This window comes from Channa argus, chromosome 17 (assembly GCF_033026475.1).
Source record: "Channa argus isolate prfri chromosome 17, Channa argus male v1.0, whole genome shotgun sequence".
Lineage (NCBI taxonomy): Eukaryota > Metazoa > Chordata > Actinopteri > Anabantiformes > Channidae > Channa > Channa argus.
In genome coordinates, this window is record NC_090213.1 from 22,375,861 (window position 1) to 22,400,392 (window position 24,532).

A 24,532-nucleotide genomic window follows, 5' to 3' on the forward strand; every position below is an offset into this window, starting at 1 on the left:
ACCACACTTAAACTTCATTCTATTTAGTTTTGGCAGAGTCGGGTCAAACTCCAACTACTGGTGGCATGCAGCTGCCTAGCTTCTGCGCAGTGTATTTTTGATTCTGTAGTTGAGAGCCATTTCTCAATCTGTATTCTTTTTGTACTTGTGTTCTTTGAGACTTGTGAAATTCATCAGTCAAAATCCAAGTAGTGTTTTAATTCCAAGTCTGCATCTAGGGTCTGCAAATTTTCATCTTGCTGCTATTACACAAAATTATTAATTTACGATTTTTTTCCCTTCAGTTAGTCTAAAACATAAAATGCATATATAGGGCTACATAAATAAAAATTAACATTCTACAAGTTTATCTTTTAAAGAAAGTTGGAAATGTCTTTCCTAAAAGGTCAGTTTTCTGTAATTGTTGAGATCAATTGTTGAGATTTGTCACTGTACAACAGGTCCTGTACAGTTGATTAATGCATTCAACTTTAACATGTTACAGAGTTGTGTTTAGGTGTAATCATCAGTGTTAAACAAAGCTGCTACCCAAAGTGCAAAAAATCTAAATCAGATTCCAAACTTGCCAAGATCGAAAACCCAAGTTAGGGATTCCAAACATGTTTACTCTTTATTGAGAAACACTTCATGGAACATATCCCAGCTACCTCACACTCATCACAGCAGGCTCTCACAGACAGTGATACTAAGACAATATTTGCAACTTAACTGAACAGTCACTGTTAGCTTTGGCTATCACTTTTTATTTTTCTTTTATACAGAGTAAAAATAGTTTTCCAAGAAAATATGGTCAGCTGAATCCTTGTTATTGACATAAACATCAATCAAGCCCGAGTTCAGGTGACTTTAGAATCATCAAAACAGGACAAATTATTTTACACATTCTGTTGTTCCAAAGTGCGTTTTATTTAATTTTTTTTGGGGGGGGGGGGGGGGCACAAGTCCCACAAATGACCGTATCTGATATTCCCACAGGGAAGGAACCAGAGGCTTTAACACAGACGCGAAGGCCATTCACCTCAGAGGTCAAGCCTCTCTATGGGCTGAACCTTCCCACCCCAATATTATGTACTGTGATTGGCTGATTATGATTTCCAATTTCTCAATGTTGTGTGCATTATCCTTGGCACCAGAAAAGACAACAGTTGCCACGTGAGTCGGATAGCCTGTCATTACTAACATTTCTGTCCCATCGGATTCAGGTTCACACTTTGTTTTTACAAAAGTCTTATGCATCAAAGAGTATTTGACATTTTGTCTTGTCTCACAAGCTTTTATTAAACTCAACAATGTTTGTATTTGTATTGTAAAAAAATTACTAAATTCAAGGTTATTCAACTTAGAATGACCAATGTACAACATTTATTATTGAGTTGTTATGTTTTTGAAGTCATGTAAATATAGTAATTTTAGTAAATAAAGTAATTGATAAGAGTTTACTTGACTTATTAAATGAAGATTTTAAAGAAACAAAGTAGTAGTTTAGTAGACTTTGAAGGTTGCATTGTTGTGTTAAAACTTGTGTGTTATTTTGCTATCTGGGGTAGCTACTAAAGCTAACAGCATACAAATATATGTCTGGCGCAACTTGCCAACTGAACTGTTGACTCAGTTATACCACTTTTGCAACACCAGTAGCAAAATTAACAAGCTACGGAGCTACAGAGTCAGCAAAACCTTTAGCGAAATACAGCAGGTAGACAAAACAAAGTTAAATTTTAAAATCATTTACAATATGTTTGAACCTAGATCTTAGACTCACAATGAAATATGAGTGGTATTCTGTTAAAGTTTAGTTTTTATGATAATAATTGCATGGCAGGTTATAGAAGATTAAAGTAAAAATAAGCCATTGTAATTTTTATACAATTTTGACGTTTACAATTTTGATTTTCAACATAGACGTTGAAATATGAGTAGTAGAAGCATGTTGCAGCATGTTTGCTGGTATGCCTCTTCTTGTGTCACAACACTGGGAGATCAGAGTTTCAATGTGTACCCACCAAGAAGGTAAGGATTATCTACTACTGCTTGTACTAGTTTCTGCAAAGTCTCATAATCAAGACAAATATGCCTTTCACTGCATATTTACAAGCAAACATTAGCTAGTAACTCAAGTGGTTTAGTAATATCGCTATGTTATGTGGGATAGTCAATATCCCATATATATGTGTAATATATTCACACAGACTATTAAATTGCTTTAAATAGCACCCTTTTGGATAAATTAAGTATAATTAAACCCCATGGATTTCTTCTCAACACAAACTAACTCATCCCATCATGAGACAATGAGGCAAATGTATCATTACATACGAGGATCTTAAACCTAACTTGAGCTGTATACCCCTATACTTTGTACAGTTGTGTAGGAACCCCTGACAATGTCCATGATTTTCATTTATAAATATTTGGGTGTTTGGATCAGCAATTTCATTCTGATCTATCAATTAACTGAAGGACACAGTAATAGTTCAGTAGTGAAATGAGGTTTATTGGATTGGACAGAAAATGCGCAATATGCATCAAAACGAAATTAGACAGGTGCATAGTGGTGTAGTAGTGGGATATCTTTAGACCTCAAGGGACAGTCCCTTTTATGCCTTACATAAAGTCACCCCCCTTTATTGAAGTCATACTATATGTGCAGATGACAGATGGAGAGGATGGGCTGCTGTCAGTGTAGATGGAAGAAAAACTGCTGCTTTAAGATAAAGTCAGTGTGCAGATACTGAGAACATATGTTGAGCAAGGATATAATGAGGAGTTCCCTTTTACCAGTGAGCACTGTCTCTGCCTAATAACTAATAACTAATGAAATTCAAAACGTAGAGTATATGTCAAAATAAAGACAAATTCATGCAAAAGGTTGTATTGGAAAGAAAAACCCCTAGTAAGTGCAGCACATGCAGCTTTTTATGACTTCCAGCTTTAGTTGGATATAAGCTAACATATTTGTAGCAGCTAGCGATTACCAACAAGCTTGCAGTGAAGTGAAGGTGGACAGAGAACTGCAGTTTTTCTGCACGTTTCTGATTTTTTAACGAGTGTTTGGATCTGTCTCCTCTTACAGATCGTTAACTTGCGGAGCATTTTTACACTGATACACGAACGACCACTAACGTTGTCCAGTTAAGGAGTTAAGGAATTAAGTTAAGGAGTATCTTATGTATGTTACCTGAGTTGTCTGCTTCCTCTCTGCAGGGACACTTGGCTGAGCTCCACCCTCGCTCAGACTCAGAGGGAAAAAACTGCTCAAGTTTATTTTCATATTTGCTAATTTCAGTGGTGTCTTGAAGAATTCATATCCGATAATTTTAGATAACATTTCGGTCTTGACATTTTCGTACTCTAGTTAACCTTTAACAACAAAATCTGCGCACTGTGAGGTAATTTATTCATTGTCCCCAAATTTTCCCAGGTACCAAATCTTTGTGTACGTAATCGATTACAAAATATGTTGATTTACGAAACTAGCATCAAGGCATTGCAAGTCGCCCCACAACTGCAACTAATACTAATAACTAATGAGTAATGAAATCGAAAAAGTATGTAGTATATGTCAAGTAAACCAGAATTTAACAATAATTACCCAGATAACGGCAAACCGTGCAGATCTTTAATGACCATTATTGTCATGGACCCATACTGGAATATGGATTTGAGTTACAGTCTTTGAGACACTTGTTTATCTAATGTTAGCAGCTAAAAGAGCTAACAATACAGTTGGGTTTAAAGTTTGCTTACCCAATATTATTTTTTTAGAGTAGAGTAAAACGTTTTTTTAACAGCATAATATTTAATGCACATTCAGCTAGACAAATGTTCCTTGTTTCAAAATTAACATCTATTTTTGCTGGATGCAAACTTTTACCTTGATATAATTATTAGTTATTATTTTTACTATAAATTCTTACACAAACCTTAACCACTTTTTGTTAGTTCTGATGATGAAAGAACATTTGTACCAGCTGAATTTGCTTTGCTATTATGTTAGGTTTAGGGATAAGTTTGCATCCATCTACAGTTGATCCCATTCAATGAAGATGAATGCAACCTTAGCTCTCTACATATCATTTAAAAAAAGATTTTAATACATTTCTGATTTAAGGACATTTCTACTAGCTGAATGAGCATTAAATATTATTTTAATGAAAAACAAATCCTAATTTGAAGAACTGGTCACTGAGCAATTGGCGGAAAAGGGCCTTAGTAAGAGAGGTGGCCAAAAACCAGTCACTCTGACTGAGCCCTTGAGATCCTGTATGGATATGAGACAAGGTTCCAGAAGGACAACCATCCCTGCAGCCCTCCACTGATCTGGGCCTTATGGCAGAGTGGCAGAGCCTTCCCTCAGTCCAAACACATGAAAGCCTGCTTGGACTCTGTAAAAAAGCACCTAAAGGACTCTAAGACTTTAAGGAAGAAGGTTTTCTGGTCTGGTAAAAAGAAGATTGAACTTTGTGGTCTCAATTCTTAACATTATGTCTGGAGGAAACATCACCTGCTCAAAACCATCCCTACAGTGAAGCATAATGGAAAAAGCCTCATGGTTTGGGGATGTTTTTTGCAACGAAGAATGGCAGAAATCCAGATGTGTGAAGCTTGTCAAGCCATACCCAAAAAGATTCAAGGCTGTAATTGCTGTCAAAGAGTTAAGGGTCTGAATACTTAAGTAAATGTGATTCTTTTTCTTTTTTTAAATAAATTTACAGACATTTCTAAAATTCTGTTTTTCATTTTCTTATTATTATTAAGTTCTGAGTGTAGATGAATAAGAAAAACATTAGGTTAAAGGACTGTATAATCAGGCTGTAACATACAGTAATAACACTAAAAAAAGGAGCAAGGGGTCTGAAATTTTTCTGAATGCACTGTACACTGTTCTTCAGTTTTATCATCCATATCTATACAACCAGTGGATTAATGATAAAATTACTATTATGGCAGAAAATTGTTTAAAACAAGATGCAGCTCTTCATAGATCTAGCCTCTTAATTTTCCTCTAAACGTGCACCTGATTAATGCATTTAACTTTAACACGTTACACACAATTGCTTGACAGATATTAATGGTTGTTAGTTAGTAACTTCCTCCATATCAATGAAAGCTAAGCAGATTGTCTGCTGTGTGGAGTTTGCATGTTCTCCCTGTGTTTGCATGGGTTCCCTCCCACAGTCCAAAAACATGCATGTTAGGTTAATATAAAATTGTCTGCAGGTGTGAATGTGAGTGTGAATGGTTGTCCGTCTGTGTATGTCTCTCTGTGTTGGCCCTCAGATGGACTGTCAACCTTTCCAGGGTGTACCTTGCCTCTCGCCCCATGACAGCTTGAAAAGGCTCCAGCCCCCCTGCGACACTAACAGGATACGTGGTGACAGATAAAGGATGGATGGATGTTGCTGTTTGTTTTAGAGCCCTGCATTGCATGGTCTCTTTATATATGTAACTATGAAAGAATATGATTGATAGCGATGAATAACAGTAATATACAACTATATGTCCAGCTTTGAGTCATGCCTAAAGTTCACAAAGACAGATCACAGATGTAATCAAATCACTCTGTGCAACAAGTTGTTCCAGTCAAGATCTATATTTGTTTCTTGAGTTCAGAGAAACAATGCCAATGTTAAAGGGAAATGGATCCCATTATCACGATTTATAGTGTTTACTAAGTCTTTGGGGTCTTTCATCCTTCCAACCAAAGCAATGCGTCCTTCCTACCGCCTTTTCCAATCTTTCCAACTTCCTCTGCACCAGTGCCCAGCTTCAAAACCACTCAACTAGCTGAGTAATGCCCGTCACCACTCTTCTCATGACAGGAAGACTACTGCAGAGAGTGGCTGTCTTGGTTGAAGCAGCACTTCATGCTATCTCTGGGAAAAGGGAAAACAAGCTTGTGAAAAACACACATTTGATTATATGTGTATGTCAGGAGGTGGGCTAGTGCTAGAAAAACAGGGTATAGCAGGAAATGCACAATCGGGTAACCCTAACCCTGACTTCAATTGTGATCAGAAATGCATGAGAACAAGAAACAGACTAAGTATAAACCTGGAAATCTAATTTTTAAATCAGTACTTGCCAGAAATATTTTTCATGTCAGCTGCAGGTTTTTATTTTAAAGGGGGATATTGTTATTATTCTCTATTATATTATCAACTTTTGTGGATGACTGACTAAATCAATTAATCTTGACTTTACACACAGATATAACTGAGAAAACCCAAGTGCTGCGACAACTACAAAGACTCATATCAAGACAGTGATGTCACACTGCAGACAGACCCTCCTTAGATGTTTTGCAACATAACCCAGGATAAAAGGGGTAGAATGTGGCATGAGAACTATGAATTGTAACCCAACACCTCCACTGACTAGAAACTCCATAGCAATGACGGACAGATCTTTTAGTTGTGGATGAGAGACGACAAATACAAACTATGCTGCTTCCACCCCAGATAAAATTTATGGGAGGTGAAAAAAAAATCCCACACTGTGAATATAGAAACTAATGGCAATAGTGGGATTAGATAGTTGTTTTTTACTTTCTTAACTCACTTCCTACATTTAAAGATTCTGTGTGGGATTATTTAACCGAAGCTTACAATACCTTCATTCAGCATTACTAAATGGATTTCAATCCTTATAAACATTTGAAAAATGTCATTCCACACAGACTGATTTATTTCAAGTGTTATTTATTTTAATTTTGATGATTATAACTGACAACTAATGAAAACCCCAAATTCAGTATTTCAGAAACTTACAATATTACTTAAGACCAATACAAAGAAAGGATTTTTAGAAATCTTGGCCAACTGAAAAGTATGAAAATGAAAGGCATGAGCATGTACAGCACTCAATACTTAGTTGGTCTCCTTTTGCCTGAATTACTGCATCAATGCGGTGTCTATCTATGGGGCCTTCACAATGCCCCATAGATTTTCTATGGGGTTAAGGTCAGGTGAGTTTGCTGGCCAATTAAGAACAGGGATACCATGGTCCTTAAACCAGGTACTGGTAGATTTGGCACTGTGTGCAGGTGCCAAGACCTGTTGGAATATGAAATCTGCATCTCCATAAAGTTGGTCAGCAGCAGGAAGCATGAACTGCTCTAAAACATCCGTATATACAGCTGCATTGACCTTGGACCTCAGAAAACACAGTGGAACAACACCAGCAGATGACATGGCACCAAGCCATCACTGACTGTGGAAACTTTACACTGGACCTCAAGCAACGTGGATTCTGAGCCTCTCCTCTCTTCCTCCAGACTCTGGGACCCTGATTTTCAAAGGAAATGCAATGTTTACTTTCATCAGAGAACATAACTTTGGACCACTTAGCAGCAGTCTAGTCCTTTTTGTCTTTAGCCCAGGCGAGATGCTTCTGACGCTGTCTGTTGTTCAATAGTGGCCTGACACTTGGAATGCGACAGCTGAAACCCATGTCTTGCATACGTCTGTGCGCAGTGGTTCTTGAAGCACTGACACCAGCTGCAGTCCACTCTTTGTGAATCTCCCCCACATTTTTGAATGTGTTTCGTTTCACAATTCTCACCAGGGTGCGGTTATCACTATTGCTCGTACACTTTTTTCTACCACATCTTTTCCTTCCCTTCGCCTCTCTATTAATGTGCTTGGACACAGAGCTCTGTAACCAGCCAGCCTCTTTTGAATTGACCTTTTGTGTCTTGCCCTCCTTGTGCAAGGTGTCAATGGTCGTCTTTTGGACAACTGTCAAATCAGCAGTCTTCCCGATGATTGTGTGGCCTACAGAACTAGACTGAAAGACCATTTAAAGGCCTTTGCAGATGTTTTGAGTTAATTAGCTGATTAGAGTGTGGAAAATCCTTCCTTTGTATTGGTCTTAAGTAATATTCTAATTTTCTGAGATACTGAATTTGGGGTTTTCATTAGTTGTCAGTTATAATCACCAAAATTAAAAGAAATAACACTTGAAATATATGTCTGTGTGTAATTAATGTATATATTATACAAGTTTCACTTCTTGAATGGAATTAGTAAAATAAATCAACTTTGTAAAGATATTCTAATTATTTGACCAGCACCTCTATATCACTTGTAGAAACATAAAAGGAAGAAGAACCACTGTTGGAAGTTTCATAAGCACTTTGGGTGAGGATATCACTCATCAAGAGATCATTCCAAAGAACTAAGGTCACTTAGGGAAAGTAGGTGGTGCATCTCACTTTATTGTTCTCACTGGGTTGAGTTACACAGAGCCCTTGTGGGAGAGAGCTACTGTATAACAGCAGCAATAATAAAATTGTTTGACTTATTGAAAGAATGTGATTTGTATAGAACAATTTTCAATGTGCAATGTTGGAAGAGAAATTCAATAACATGGACCCCTAAAAGGCCAACCTGCAGATGATATCAATATGTTCTGCTCTTGCCCCAAACTAGCCATATTTTTAAGAATTCTCTAACTCTTGTGCTATATTTTAGATTTACCTTCCACATCTTCAGCCCAGCTTTCTAAAACATTACATTTTCTACAGTTAAGAAAAGATGTCAAGTAATATTTTTTTTTCGTGAAGGACTAAACTGTATTTTGTGAAATACACTATAGGGCTATATTACAACCCTATCACTTGGAAATAATATCTTCACAGGCCAACATTTTTTTAAATCTTCACTCTTGGAAATATAAATATCTGACAAATATCAACTAACTCCAAAAAACTTACCCCAATGTTTTCACTTTTTTTGCTTCCATAAGAGACAGTGTGGAAACACAAAAAAGAAGTGAAACCACTGTTGGAAGATGAATAAGAATTTGAGGCGAAAACATTACTCATGAAGACAGTTCCAATGAGCTCAGGTCACTGGGGAGAGAAGAGTGGAGTCTCTCATTCCAAACTTGTTGTTAAAAGGACAGCTAGCAGCAGGGCGAACTTGCTGTGGGAAGGGTGGTAAATTAGCATCCAAGATCCAAAATAATTTGTGATACTATTAGTTAGCTTTAAACTTTATATAGCATCTTTTTAATTTCTAAATGTTGATGGTTCTTAGAGGTAAATTTAATTAAACAGAAGATAATTATCACAAAACATCCATACAGGACAATGAGTTAAATTTTTACTGCCTTGAAGCACAGTAGCACCTGACACAACAGCCCCTCTGCATAGCACCTGACACAGACTAACTATAATGTATCTGTGAGGTTCATGGGTTGTGGGTAGAAATGTAACACCCACCAGCTCAAACATTTTTTGCTCCACAATCATAACACTGAGATGTAGTCATTTGGCAGACTCTTTTATGCAAAGCAACGTACAAGTAAGATACAAAGCAACCAAACAATCTAAGTCAAGGAGAAAACATTGAGGCAAAGTGCTATTTAAAAAAAAAGTTTCCGTTTAATGAGATGGATAAGTGCAAGATGTTTTTTAAAGTTTAAGTGCATAGGAACTTATGGAGGAGTTCAATCTTAACAATTTTTTTAATGTTAGAAGTGAGGCTGTAAAACTCATAAAAAGCCATACATTATTATTATAATTATTATTATTATGACTTCCGTTGTCCATATATATTTGACGCCTAGCTACTTTGGTATTACTTTCAGAAACAACGTTCAAACTTAGGACATTATTTCTTGTATACAGATACAAAGTCTTTTATAATTTTCAAAATATTTATACTTTTTAAAAAAATTGCTTTGATGACGTAATTTGATTACGATTATATCCATAATTGCCTTTGATGTTTTTGCCTTTGGAGCTTTTAAGGCTAACTGGGTTTGACGTTTGCCTAACCAGTACAGTATATAAGGAAGCAACATTTTCATTTCAGATATTTCCGCAATGACAGCTCAGCTTTTTTCAGCTTTGCTTGGAAAAATCATTGCACTCTGAATGCTTTCATTCAAGCATTCAGAGTGCATTTTCTCTTTGGAAATGCTTTTTCTAGTTACTACTATCGTACTATTGTCATTATACTATAATTTAAAGTGTTGATGTTGTGACTGTGACCAAATGTCAGTGCTTCTGCAATTCCAGCAGTTGCCAACAGATGTTTGTGGAAAACATAAGCTGTATTAATAGGCCAATCTAAATGCTCATAAAGGTTGTTTTATTTCTACCCTCTCATACAACAAAATGAATAATTTTAGAAATAGCACCCACTTTTGGGTAGGCAGGTTTATGTTTGCAGAAATTACACTACTTTAAGTGCCTGGCATACAAATGGCAGCTGGTAAAAACAGTCTTCATCCTAGGGTTAGGTTTATGTTTTAAATAACCATGGTTAGGGTTAATAACAATGTTGTGGTTTTGCCTAAATTCATGATTGGTTACAATAGGAAACAAAAAGTTGTTTTACCCTGGACATGACCTATGGTCTCCTGTAGAAATGTCCTCTGTTTTGTTGACCCATCTACTAACCCAAGCACCCTCCTTCCAAATCTTACTGTGTCTAAATATTAGGTTGCAGAGTCATGTTCACAACAGCCGCTAAACATCAACCAAAGTAATATGTCTCTTTGCGTCTTTTTTTGGTTTTGTTTTTTGCTTGAAATAGAGTCATGTCAATATCTGCTCGCAATTAATCTCACAGCTTCTACTAATGATTAACAGCCTATGAGTTATTAGCTAGTGAATTCCGTAACTTTTTGGATGACCAACTAAAACGGGCTCAAGGCAGTGGTTCGATACCAATACAATTTTTTCTTGCATACCAACAACAGCTGGATACAGTCACAGTATTCATTGATTAAGTCTATGCAGTCTATCTTTCTCTCATGCACACAGAAGGAAGGGATTTTTTTCCAATGGCCCCTTTTTCTTGATTCTGACCCACCACTCCAAATCTACTTTCATTAACTATATTTTTTTTCTGAATTAGTAAAGTAGTAAAAAACTTTGCAGTGACTCAGTGAGAAAGTGAGATACTTCTTTAAGCAGCATCTGTACTTCATTCCCATTTGTAGGGCCACACCAAGTTTCTGCCAGCATGCTAAATATTCCAGCTCCCACACAGGACCAGCACAAAACAGTACAACCACTGAACAAATCTTGCAACCATTCTCAGTACGGATGTATGACATGCCCGCCATAATTAATCATAGGCCCCTCCTGGCCGTGTCCTTTAACACCAGCCGCGTATCTGCTTAAGGTTATCAAATTTGTCGCTCTCTCACCATGACGGTGACGAAGGAAACGACATGACGGTTATGGATAAGATTAGCAGGCTTACAGTCGGTTCACCGCATCTGGCTAAATGGCACTGCGGTAAAAAAAAAAAAAAAAAATGCTTAAAACAAAATAAAGACATAATTAAAAAAATAACGTAAAGAATTTCTTTTTTACAGGTTTCGAGGCAACTTTAGCAAGCGCCTGCACGTGGAGAAGGCGCGACGTAAGCGTCGTTACCGTTAACTAACGTTAACTAACAGATTGAAATCCGACCATTTTAGGCACGTTCAGTAACATTTCTTCTATTACACACACGTTTTTTTGAAGTAACTACATGAAATAAATGTAGTTACATTTATCCCTCCTGTTAGCTCGCCACCACCGTGTTTACCTGTCCTAAAACGCAGGTCTTCATCGTCCTCGGAGCCGAACTCCTTCAGAAGAGAGAGAAAGAGTATACCGAAGGCATTCTGGATCCCGAATACCGAGCCGTTACACCACATGGCGGCCAGCATGACAACCCATCCCCAGCCGCCTTCAGGGTGCACAAAGTCGACCTGCTCCGCTCCCGGAGACTCCGTTTGCTCCGGGACTGACACTTTGCTGTCCCCTTTCTCCCCCTTCTCCCCCTCCGGCAGATTGTCCTCCGCGGGTGTTTCGGTAGGAACTTCTTCCTTCCTGACTGCATCACCTTCTGGTATGTTGTTCCCTTCAGTCATTGTTCTTTAGTTTAGTTTAGTTTTGTGTGAGATTTTAAATCTGGAGGTCTGACGCCTTACAATGAGAGCGTAAGAAAAGTGGGACTACAGGCTGTATCTGAGGAGTGACGACTTGAGCTCAGGGTTAAGTTGTATTCTGTGACGTGATCCTGCAGTTTGCGTGGAAGCGATAAAACATGTTCATACAGCACTAAGGTGCTCCTGCAATATTGTAGTGGCAACGCGGGCGGGTGGTGCAAGCTGATTGGACACACTCGTTTGACGAAACACCAAGTTCTGAAATATAGCACTGACAAAATACTGTTTTAATAGATCTTAAGGTTTTAGACGATTTGGGGATTAAACACATATATACGGGGGAAAAGTTGGAGCTTCACACCCTTCACTCGTAAGCTCATTTTCTACTCATGCAAATGTCTCCCAAATCCAGCTGCTAAAAATAGCCAGAAAGTGCAATGGCAAGCAGATGGTCAGACTGCAGACTGATATGCAGGGCGCAGAAAATTCAAGAAGTACAGTTACATGTGAATAAATAGTAGGCTAAGTGGAGACTATAGGAGTCCTACAAAATCCTATAGAAATATCAAATCTAATGCTCCATAAAACATAATGTGACAGACCCCAACTAATTTAAAATGGACACTCCCATGTTCAGTAGGCTGGTATACAAAGTTATACAATGTATTATTCTACCTGTTCCTTGACATAAAACTATCAACACATTAATACCTGTAAAATAATGGCTGATTGTTGCAGTCAGCCTAGCCACTTTAAACAATAGTTCAGTCAAAATCTTATATTTTATTTAGAAATTATTTAAAAAGCTGTTTTAGGTAACACATAGCTGCAGTGTTTGCCAGCTTTCCTCACTGGAAGAAGACAAAAATACTGATAGAGATCAATACGAAAAAGAGAACTGTCCAAAATTAGTCTGTTAATTTCAAGCACTGTGTGTCGGAGAGATGCAGAGAAGGTGAACAGATGGTGTCTGCATGGCTGGTTCACACCCTAAACCTTGAAAGGGGAGTTTCTATCATGTGTGGGCAGGGACAGACTGGGACTGAAAACAGCTGTGGACTTTTTGCCCCATACCTACATGACACAGTCTGTAGCACTGTTGGTATTATAATACAGTACTTCACAATACCATTACTTGGCAGGGTAATATTGAAGTATTATGGCAGAACAACTACAGGGTGCGTTTGGGAATTTTACCAAAATTACATATAATAAAAGAGAGAATATCGTAAGGAGATGGCTACAACAATGCAGGGGGAGTAACAGTAATGCATAAAATGTCCTCATCCAGTTTTATTCATTCAGTTCAGTAAAAAAGGATAAATCAACCTAAAGACCGCAGAGAGCTGTCTACAGGAGAAAAGCAAACCATTTTGAATCTAAGGAAAAAGGGAAATCAATCGGAGGTATTGTACAAATACTGGACATATTCAATACAATTTTTTTTTATGACAAATAAAGAAACCACTGGTGCACTGAGCAGCATACACAGAACAAGTAATCAAATGAAAAAACAACAATAGCTGATGGCAGAAGCATTGTGGGAGCTGTGAAGAAAAAACCCAAAACAACAGTTGGTGACATCAGCAACCACCTCCACACAGCAGGGGAGAAGGGATCACAATGCACCATTTGAAGAAAACTAAGCTGTAACTAGAATGAACCTCTACCAAGCCAGTGTTGCCATGTTCATGATCCAAACAATACAGGCTCATCTGTAAAGCACAGGGTAGATAGTGTTATGGCTTGGGCTACATGGATGCTTCTGGAAAAGATTCAGTACTCTTTATTGATGATTTTACTCATAATAGTAGTAGTATGAATGGAAATTCAGAGGTGGACACAACCATTCGGTCTGTAAATTTACAGAGAACACTTATCAAAACAAACAGAGAGGAGCTTCATGATGCAAGAAGACAATGATCCAAAATACTCTTAATTTGTCAAAGTACATGTATTTCCTCTGCTGAAAAGGAAGCTCAAGGAAGACCCCCCTCCCCCTCCTGGAGAGTGGTTTAACCCAAAAATACAGAAGACCAACCTACCCTGATTATTTTCCTTATTTCCCACCAGCACCATTTGGTAACAGTGTTGGTAATATACACTGATCCAGTCTAACATTATGACCACCTATGTAATTTAATGCAGTCCAATAGTGTCTGCCATGAATTCTACATTTAAAAGGTTATAATGTCTTACATTTTTAGGTTGAAACTATCAGAAAGATGATAATTGTGCTATGTTTATTATTGAAGTCAAAGTGGGTAGTGGAGTCTTACTGGAGTGCATTATAAAAAGGTGGTTCTAATGTTTTTACCACCTCATTCATTTTAAATAGGGTGGCTAAAACATTAGACCTTCCAGCATTAATGTCAAATATATATACATACAATAGTGCACTTTCAAATCACCTTACTCTCTCTCTGCCCTTAGCTTGTGCCAGAAGAAGATGCTTCAATGGCAGAAAAAGGTAAAAGTTAACTCCACTGGTCATTGTAGTACACCATGCTGCTTTGACCCTTTAAATACTTGCCTACAAGCTTTTCTATGTATTTTTTGTAAGTTGCTGCCTCCCATTGTTGTAGTAGTGTTATCGCCTCGTTTGTTGCTATTGTACTTGTTTTTAAGGTACCTTTTCACTCAAGTAATTGGGTTTGTTCACTCTGCAATTAACTATAACTTGATGAATACTAGTATGAAGCATATTGTTGATAACTGATAAAAGCATATAATAAGGAAGAGAAAGTAAGCGTATATTTCTAAAAAAGAGTTTATCTTTTGAGCTGTAGTTTTTTGTAGGTTTTTCTACCTAATATAGATATAAAAATTATTTTTATATACATTTTACACAGGCCAAATGTTTTAAAAGATTTCCTGAAAACTTTTAATGTTCGCTGTTTTCAAATTCAAAATGAGCAAATATTTTTTGCATATTATTCCAAAATATCTGTTTCAACATATGCTGTCTTTGTACTATTTATCATCAAAAATAGGTTTTGAATTATTGAATATTTTCTAGAAGTGGGTTTTGTACAACAAACTACAGTATCATTCAAATGTTTGGAAACACCTACTTATTCGGTGTTTCTTGGTTTCTAATACTCTACATTGTACAATATTACAGAGAAAAAAAAAAAATTGTAAATGACCGAAAAGATTTACGGTTTCTGTTCAGCACTATAGCCAGGCTGACTAAGAGCCATAGTTCTGTTGAGCCTAGTTTTCCCTTAACTCTGAGCAGCAATAACTTCATGACTTTCTTTATGAATAAAATTGCAGCTATTAAAGAAAGAATTCACCAGATCCTCCCCCCAAATATTACAGATAGATCTTCATGTACAACAGTGCTAGAATCATCAATAAGGCCCCAATCCCTGTTAGACTGCTTTTTACCCATAAATCTCTCTGAGCTAACTTCAGTTATTACCTCATCTAAACAAGCTCAAGGAAGTTTTACCCTTAATAGTTACGTTCGTATTAGATATCGTCAAGCTATCTTTAGAAACAGGCTATGTACCACAGGCCTATAATGTAGCTGTAACTAAACCACTACTTAAAAAACCCTGTTTTGACCCAGGTGTTTTAGCCAATTACAGACCAATATCTAATCTCCCCTTTATTTCTAAAATCCTTGAAAAAGTAGTCACAAAACAATTATGTGACCACCTTTACAGGAATAATTTGTATGAAGACTTTCAGTCAGGATTTAGAGTTCATCATAGTACAGAAAGAGCACTGGTAAATGTCACCAATGATCTTCTCATGGCATCAGATAATGGAATAGTCTCTACACTTGTGTTAGATCTTAGTGCTGCATTCGATACCATTGATCACAACATTTTATTACAGAGACTGGAACATGAAATTGGGATTAAAGGAACAAGGTTGGTTTAAATCTTATCTGATAGACTTGAATTTGTTCATGTTAATGATGAATCCTCCATGCGCACAAAGGTTAGCTATGGAGTTCCACAAGGCTCTGTGTTAGGACCAATACTTTTTACTTTATATATGTCCCCTTTAGGCAACATTATTAGAAAACACTCCATAAATTTCCATTGCTATGCCGATGATAGCCAGCTATATCTATCTATGGAACCAGTCAAAAAAACAAAGAAAATCAGTTAATCAAGCTTCAAGCATGCCTACAAAACATAAAGGCCTGGATGTCCCACGTTTCATTTCTAAACTCGGACAAAAAAAACTGGTCCTTGCATTTGTTACCTCTAGGTTGGACTACTGTAATTCCCTACTTTCAGGATGCCCCATTAACTCCCTAAAAAACCTGCAATTAATCCAAAATGCTGCAGCAAGAGTGCTGACTGGAACTAGCAAGAGAGATCATATTTCATCTTCACTAGCTTCTCTCCATTGGCTTCCCATTAAATCTAGAATAGAATTTAAAACCCTGCTTCTTACATATAAAGCTCTGAATGTCAGGCTCCATCATACATAGAAGACCTCATAGCACCATATCTTCCCAGTAGATCACTTCAATCTCAGAATGCAGGCCTACTTGTGGTTTCCAGAATTTCCAAAAGTAGAATGGGAGACAGAGCCTTTACCTATCAAGCTCCTCTCCTGTGGAACCAGCCCCCGGTTCAGATTCAGGAAGCAGACACCCTCTCTAATTTTACGTCTAGGCTTAAAACCTTCCTCTTTAATAAAGCTTATACTTAGTTATAGTTATGCTGCTTTAGGCTTAGACTGCTGAGGGACCCCCCTCCTCCTGTCACTCTCTCCTCTCCTCTCACCCGACAATTGTCACTACTGTATGACATTAACTCGGTTTTCTCCTGTAGTTGCCTTTCTCCTTGTCTGTCCCTTTCTGCAGGTGTCCCCGGGCTTTGAAGCTGTGTGTTTTCCAGTGTGCAGCTACTGGTCCTACCAACCTGCCAGATGTTTTGTTGTTGCTTTTGTTGCTCTTTTCTTTTCTCTCTTCACTTTCCAATCACCCCAACTGGTCAAGGCAGATGGCCGTCCACCCTAAGCCTGGTTCTGCTGGAGGTGTCTTCCGTTAAAGAGAGTCTTTCCTCTCCACTGTTGCCTATGGCTTGCTCTAGGGGTATTGTTGGGTTCTCTCTATACATCTTTATAGTCTTGACTTTATTCTGTAAAGTGCATTGACATGACTTTGTTGTGAACTGGCACTATATAAATAAAGATGAATTGAACTTTGAATTAGACACCAGTAACAACAAGTATGCTGTATTACTAATTTAAAAATGATTGATATTAATAATAAAATGATATGAATGATATTTATTATATTTGTTAAAGAAGAAATTTATAAACTGTTAAAAATTGAATTGAAAAAAAAAAGAATTTAGGGAATCAAACTGACATCGTGAAGTAACTCAAAAATCACGAAGGGACTCAAGTATGAACAAATAAACACTGGCAATGATAAGAACATGGTCAGTCTTGTCTTGTAATCTGTTCAGTCCCAAAATGCTGGATAATCATCCACCTCCACAGGTGGATTAAAGGTCCAGCTGTCCTGTTTCAGATCTCAGCACTCTACATTGGCCACTTTGGGTGGTTGTCCTTTCAACTCTTCGGCCACCACCTCTCCCTTTCTTTTCCTCAGGCCCTTCATCTTGCGTGTGTGCAGCTTGGAGAGATCCTGCTTCTGCATGTGAACTCGACCAAACTTGGTACCAAAGGCATCATGGGAGATGTTCTTCTTCTTCTTGGCCTTCAACAGAGAAAAACAAAAGCTTTAACAGCATGTTTGAACACCAAGCACTAATTAGCTCTCTTTTAGCACAGAGCTTGAAACAGTACAACTCTTAGTAGTGAAAACTAGGTGATGTTTAACAACAGAGATTGACAAGTTGATCAGTAGATGTTGTAAAACAGTTAGAAGTAAGATTTTTCAAATTCAAAATGAGGAACTCGGCAGTGATGTCCAGTTTTGTTTTGTTTTTACCTTCAAAGCCTTTGGTTGTTTGTGAGCCAACTTGTACAAATCATCTGAAGCCAAATGTGTTCTTCTTAAAATAAAATCAAATGACGGCCCAATCTCCTCCAGTTCTATCCTCGGTGTTCGGCACCCAGACTTTTTCAACAGACACCTGCAGTAACACAGTACATCATAATCTCCATGGTGGAAGATGAGCAGCAATAGTAATAGAATTGCTGACATTTAACAAAATTCAATCATTTCAAATAATTTTAAACCCATTTCTTAAAATAATTAAAACATTAGCCTAAATGTAAGCTAATTCACCATAGTTTGTGGAGCATTTGTTTTTCACCTAGAACACAACTGGTCAGACCAAATGAGATGCGAATATGATTTTAAGCACTGCCATTTTCAATACCTGTAGCTGCGCATGAATATTTTCCCATCCAGGGCAGTGAAGTGCAACACATGTTCTAAACCTGCCAGACGCACGGCAGACACAGTGGGACCTCTGAAAAAGTCTGAAGAATTACAATTGGGAGACAAATCACTTCCTGAATCACTTCCACCCATAATAATTCTACAAATACTTTACATAATATGCTGAGTGTTTTACCTGTAAGCAGGCTCTTCAGACGTTTGTGGTCGTTGTCAATATCGAAAGCTTCTCCAGCAAATATAAGCATTGGTTTGGTCCCCTCAGGACACTTACTGGCCTGCAACAACAGAGACAAACTCTAAACCGTGTTCTGTCAATTTTTGCTTTGTCCAATTCCTACCAGTTTCATTTCCATTAAAAGTGAGAAGAACACAGATCAACAATTATGGCTGCAATAATTATTTTAGGCAAAGATCCATTATGTGTAGTTTGTCAAACATTTCAGACATGTGACATCATGAATTAACATAACTGTAACTGCATAATCAGCTGCTTGTCTTAATGTTTCATAATCACCTCAGCCTGCTTCTAAAAGCTTTGTAAAAACCCAATCCCTTTGTCCTTTTTATAGAATAACTTATATGCATTCTTATATGTATCAAACTGTTAGTTGAACATTTTTGGTAGATACTCCATTCCATGCCAAAGGTGAGATGGAAAAACCAATGCCAACTTCAAGACAATATGAGGCCCACAACTACCAAAAACATCACCAACATTTATCTTGGTCCCAGATTGGTGTTTGATGACACATGCCAACCATAAGCCACAAAATTTCCAATTTGTGTCATCCTCCAAGATTAACCTGGTTACTTAATTGCATGTAAGGCTCTAATAGACAAGTTTAATTGCATTCCACAAAATGATAAACTACTGTGTTAAATTGAAAAGACTTCATGGGTAGGAAACCTCTTTTTCTAATACGTTTTCTAATATCACTCTAAATTGGTGCTCAGGGTACATTGAGCTGTAGGTAACCATATCAACAGCATGCTACAAAATACACTTCTAAATTAGACTACTTGTAAAAATAGAATATTGCTTCTCCTACACCTTTCAGAATAATAGAAAATTGTTTGTCCTGTGAAGTTGTCATCACCTTTTGATTAAAACCAACAACCCCTTCGCCTACGTTGTTTACAATAGAGCAAAACCACTTTTGCTTGATAGTCAATGCAGAAATAAATAGAAAACAGCCACAATTACCTTGATCTCACTCAAAGAAACATACTTTTCAATTCCAAGTTCAATCATATCAAGCACGTGAAAATCAAATAGACGACCTGTAAATAAACCACAGTAAACAGACAGACACAATGTATAATTTGGCATGCTGTCCGTCTATCAATGTATCATTCATTACAAGTGCAAAAAGTAGTGGTATTAGATGATTTATGTATGTTTACCAAATATGAGGTTGTTGGGCCGTTTCTTGTTATGGGAGCCAAACAGAAAGAGAGAGCAGTCTGTCTTCTTGGAAAAAAATTCCTGATCAAGAATTAAAATCATTAGTGATAAACCTATAAACACATCCAAGTAAACATCTTCTATGTTGCCTATATACATACCAGGGATGTTGAATCCTCAAACGGGCGTGTTATGTTTTTTCTGAAAACATTTTTTCATTAATTAATCATGCAGACATCTGACTTCTGATTCTATATGATTAATTCATCATTATTTGTATTAGACTATCTATAATCATGATCGCCATGTTGCAGTGAGTCGAAACACACTTAAAAATGTTTTTTATAACACTCTCACACCATCCTGCAGCTTAGGATTTCTGATTGTCATCTACTTCTGCTCTCAACATACAGGGTTGTCTGTGCACAAATATATCAACGTGAAAAAGCAATAAGAAAGTCACAAACCTAAATTCTGACTGTCCAACTATTAGTGATCACAGTACAGTGTGTGTGAAATTACCTTTATTTTGACCACTACATTGGGAGCTTATTTGAAATGAGAAGCTAGAAAGCTCCATTATAAATTATTAATTGTTGTTCCATTTATTATAGTTGCAATGAGTGGCATATAAAATCACTTACTTCTTGTAGAGGACAGCATTCGGCTTCTTCAGAGAATACTGCAAAAACACATAAGATATGTATTGTATCAGCATTGATTGAATACAGACGCTCAGGTTTAATACCCCTGCTCCACTCAGATTACTGATGATTTATATGACACAAGGTTACACTCTCCTCTTCTACTAAAAAATGTGATTAAATGTGTCCTTTAAACATTCTTAGTACCTCTCAGGATACACATACCTCTGCTTGTTACATGGACCAGCCATCTTTAATTCAAATAAACTTTGAGTTCCAAAGGCATTTCTGATAGCTCATGCCCGATTTAAGTCTTGTAGGTAGTGTTTTAAGGAAATGGCAAAAACTAATTATCACAACTATTTAGTAAAATATTTTGATGTTATGATTGAAAAAGTTACTTCTTTCTCTCACTCTAAGGTTTATGGTTAGCAATAGATCCCAAAGGTGGGGAGTAGATTATGGGGATCGTGAACTTTGTTAACCCGTAGAAATACTTGTCCCCTTACCTTAATCTGAACCAACCCTAACCGGTTACCTATGCCTATTGACACGTACTGGGATATAACACTTAGTGTAATGTTGTTTGTCTGCCTGATCGCATCTCAGATAAACCGCAACAAGTGAAGGACCCACACGTTTTTCTACGAATATGGCCATGCTCTAATCTTGTCAAAATCACGTCAAATTAAGGTTGTTAAGTTGTCCCTTATTTTAGTTTCACTTTTTTGGAGACTGGTTTTTGATAAGTTTGCATATTTCAAAGAAAATTTTTATTTTACTTCAGACCAATAAAAATATTTTACTATTTATCTTAATTTTGTTTTGTATATTCACTCCAAACGCTTAATAAGTAGGACCATGCACCATGTCAGTTAACAGAGCCTGACATCACCTTCATATTCTCTATAAACAGCCTCCACTGCCTAAAACATTTGTTCTTCATTTCCATTTGATTTATGTTAACTTTGAAACAAAAAATATCCATTTCAGTTCTTTGCACTCACAAACGGGAGTGTTTCAATATGTATTACAATACTGTCTTTTTTATTCTATCTTTAGGCTTAATTTGAATTAACTTGTTATATTGATCATTTCAAGTCAGAATTACATAGGGGTTTCATTTTTATCTAGAATTTTAGTTGGTTACTGTTTTTTTCGCATCTAGAGATGGATAAGGACTGTTTCGTATTACACCATGTTTAAAGTTTTCCACAGTATCACCATTTTACTTACTATGTCCTTAAGGGCCTGGGTGATAGTTTGACTGGTGTTGCCCCCTTTCATGATCATGGCACACTTCACATCTTCAGTCAGTTTGGGTGCTCTGCTTTCCAAGAAGCGCTTGGACCGCTTTGTCTTGGGCTTTCTAAAGATACAGAAAAACAGAGGAAGACATGACAAACTGCCATAGCTGTACACTAATAGAAAAATTACAAAACGCGCCAAAGCAAAACCCAGTAGTGTCACAAAATATAGCATTTTGTAATAAATGGTTGGTTAAACATGTTAATATCGGCTGTCAATACTATACTGTTAATTTACTGTGGCTTCTTAAGCAACTCAGGCACTATATAAGTAAAGAACCTTTACAACCAAATCCTAGTGTTCAAGATGATGTCCTAAAATGCCCTTTTTTTAAACCATCAACCCTTTTTTAGAACAATCGAACCAGCTCTAGTTTTGAAATTTAACCCAATGAATACGTACATGAATTAAACTAAACAAGGCCTGAACATTTTAGATTTCTGCAGAACCATATGAATTAGACGTGTACATTCAGACATACAATCAACGTTATCAACAAAATCGGACTGATGCATAAAGAAATCACTTTCTTAGAACCGTTAGAGCACATCAAGCATGTACCCAGTACTTCAGAGTAGGAAGTGCTTTATATAGCGAGGCAATTTCATTTTTAATTACCGTTACTATGTGTTATAGTACTGCAGGCTAATTATTTTAAATTCACATTATGCAACAAATAGAACTCCATAATTGTGTCTGTCGGGACTACGTTAAATGAAGCTAGCTAACGTTAATGTTACTGCACTAACTAGGCTATGTGGCCTAACGCGAGCTAAGAAAACCATTTCGACGAGCACTGAACAAGCTGATTGGGAAAAATACATACACGGAAAGGTAATCACAGTGAGTTATTAACAATAATGTTAGAAACTTACATTACACCGTCTAACACCGTCTGTGTCATTTTTGCAGTCTCTATCAGCAATTACAGTACTCACACTACTCGTTTCTTCCACGTGAACTATAACGGCGGAAGACAACATTCTTCTTCTTCTTCTTCTTCTATGGTTTTCACGGATGCCCACATCCTGTTTTTAAATCACCTGCCGACATCTAGTGTCACTAGAAAGCACACAGCAGAGGGTGTCCACTAGAGGAAATAACTAGTTTGTAATTTAACGTCAACCTTGTCCTACACCATGTCACTGTTATCAATCACTTTTCTTTGATCATTTGTTAACTATAAATTGTATTAATAGAATGTGGTATAGTCTTTTCTCTGCTATTGGACTATAGGAGAAAGTACTTAAATTGTTAAGCTTTATTCAAAGATAACATCTAATTTGATTTATTTACACGAATGCTAATATTCCACTAAGGATCAGAATAACCACCTCAACTGGAACAGACTGGTTTGATCAGGTGAGATTTTACATCAGAATGAGAGGGTGGGTGTCACCCTTTCTTAATCTGATCAACAGTACAATGCTGACCATGTAAACACTTGATTAGATCATTGCCATATTTGTTGTTGGAATAAATACATTGTTTCTTAGCATGTTATCCCATGTGTGTATTTTCATTCTTGCTGAGTTGTAAGGGCCCTGTTGCAAAGGAATAGGATGGGCTGCTGAGATTGCTGCTTAATGAGAAAGACCAGCAGAAATGCAAATATTAATCCACTTACACAATGTAGATCCATGTTGTTCATCTGAATGAATGAACTGGAATGTCCCAAAGTAAAAAAAAACGTATCCCGTTATATCTAGAAGAGACTGAAGCAAACTGCAAAATTTATATTTAATGTCTGCAGCATTAAAAGTAGAACATTTCTCAATGAAGTCTCATCTCTTCCCTTTAAAAATGTTTGCTGTACTTAATCTGAGTAGCAGCTAATGCTTCAGTTTCAGTTTTGAGGCAAGCATAAATGTCAGCTGTGAAGAAGCTTAACAACAACCATGACAATAATTGTAAGTCAGTTGGCAATCCAGAGGAAATAATTATCTTAGACCTTCTACTTTATTATTCAGATGTAGGTTGGTTCAACACTGAACGCTTCTTTTGTATTCCAGAAGAAAAAAATTCTTTCTACACCTGTGTTTATTCAACAAGAATTAAACGCAATTTTGAACCTGAAACTCAGACCAGTGCTCCTGATCATGAAGCTGGTCGGGCTGCAGACAGCTAGTGGTATATTGTTAAAAACATTAACCTCTGACAATAAGCAAATAGTAAGTACACCCACTGCCCACCAGGTGGTGGCATACTATATGGAAATTAAATATCATGACAGGAAGCTGCCTAGTGTGCTATCAGTTTATGCTTACTTACATTTTTATTCATTCATATTCATTTACATATGGTGCAAAATTACAAGAAATCATCAAAAGTAGCTAAATTAATCAGTGAGAACATAAGGTGTTGCAAACAAAGTAATGAAAAAATATTATATCACACTGACAGGGGTCATTCTGATGTCTAGTGAGTTCAACAACTGGAGATGGATTACTGAGAGTCCCTGGGCCTTAGTATTAATAATTCTTGTTAAAAAGTCAAAGAGCTTTGTTTAAAGACACAAAATAATCACAAAGAGTCTCAAAACAACCACAAAAGACAAAAAACAAAATCAAGTAAAATCAACCATACCAGGTTGGGGGCCCATTTTCTCATTATCCATCCATCGCAAAAACTGAAAAAGAGCCAGAAAACAATGTCACATCAGCCAGAAAATAAGACCATATCCAATAAAACGGTGGGTTAAGATCAAGACAGAAGTTGAAAAGAAAAGACCCAGAAGATAAAAATAAAAGAGAGAGAGAAAAGTCCTTATCTACAAGTTCAGTCTATGTACTTCCTTTTAAAGATTGTTTGACAGGCAGCACAACTTTTTTTGAGTAGATGCCTGTAAATATTACCAAATCTTTCTAATGAAATGAAGTCCATGACCTTTTTAATCCATATACTGGCGCTGGTCCCCTTTCTCTTTCC

The 24,532-nt window shown here is 36.9% G+C and overlaps 2 protein-coding genes and 1 long non-coding RNA gene across 4 annotated transcripts in view; 1 reads left to right on the top strand and 2 right to left on the bottom strand.

The window, feature by feature from the left end:
- slc16a10 (solute carrier family 16 member 10) overlaps nt 1-12,653 on the bottom strand; it is a 37,545-nt gene extending 24,892 nt beyond the window's left edge. The window contains exon 1 of the mRNA XM_067481302.1: nt 11,553-12,653. Coding sequence (XP_067337403.1) covers nt 11,553-11,880 — 328 coding nt within the window. The 5' untranslated portion in view covers nt 11,881-12,653. The remainder of the gene's footprint in view (nt 1-11,552) is intronic.
- On the top strand, nt 11,131-17,551 carry LOC137102125 (uncharacterized). The gene is made up of 5 exons (XR_010911196.1): nt 11,131-11,257; nt 11,338-11,442; nt 11,533-11,858; nt 14,332-14,368; nt 16,733-17,551. It is a non-coding gene; the product is annotated as an uncharacterized lncRNA (long non-coding RNA).
- rpf2 (ribosome production factor 2 homolog) lies at nt 17,146-22,672 on the bottom strand. 2 transcript variants are annotated; one of them, XM_067481304.1, is made up of 10 exons: nt 22,543-22,672; nt 21,533-21,665; nt 20,297-20,334; nt 19,814-19,853; nt 19,652-19,733; nt 19,452-19,528; nt 18,423-18,522; nt 18,225-18,327; nt 17,831-17,975; nt 17,146-17,596 (listed from the first exon to the last, which is right to left on the bottom strand). In XM_067481304.1, the coding sequence occupies exons 2-10, from the start codon at nt 21,587-21,589 to the stop codon at nt 17,411-17,413; spliced, it is 828 nt and encodes a 275-aa protein (XP_067337405.1). In that variant the 5' UTR covers nt 21,590-21,665; nt 22,543-22,672; the 3' UTR covers nt 17,146-17,410. The 2 variants fall into 2 exon arrangements, with proteins under 2 accessions (XP_067337405.1, XP_067337404.1); XM_067481303.1 differs by having other exon boundaries at nt 22,480-22,638.
- Between the last annotated feature and the right edge of the window lie 1,860 nt (nt 22,673-24,532).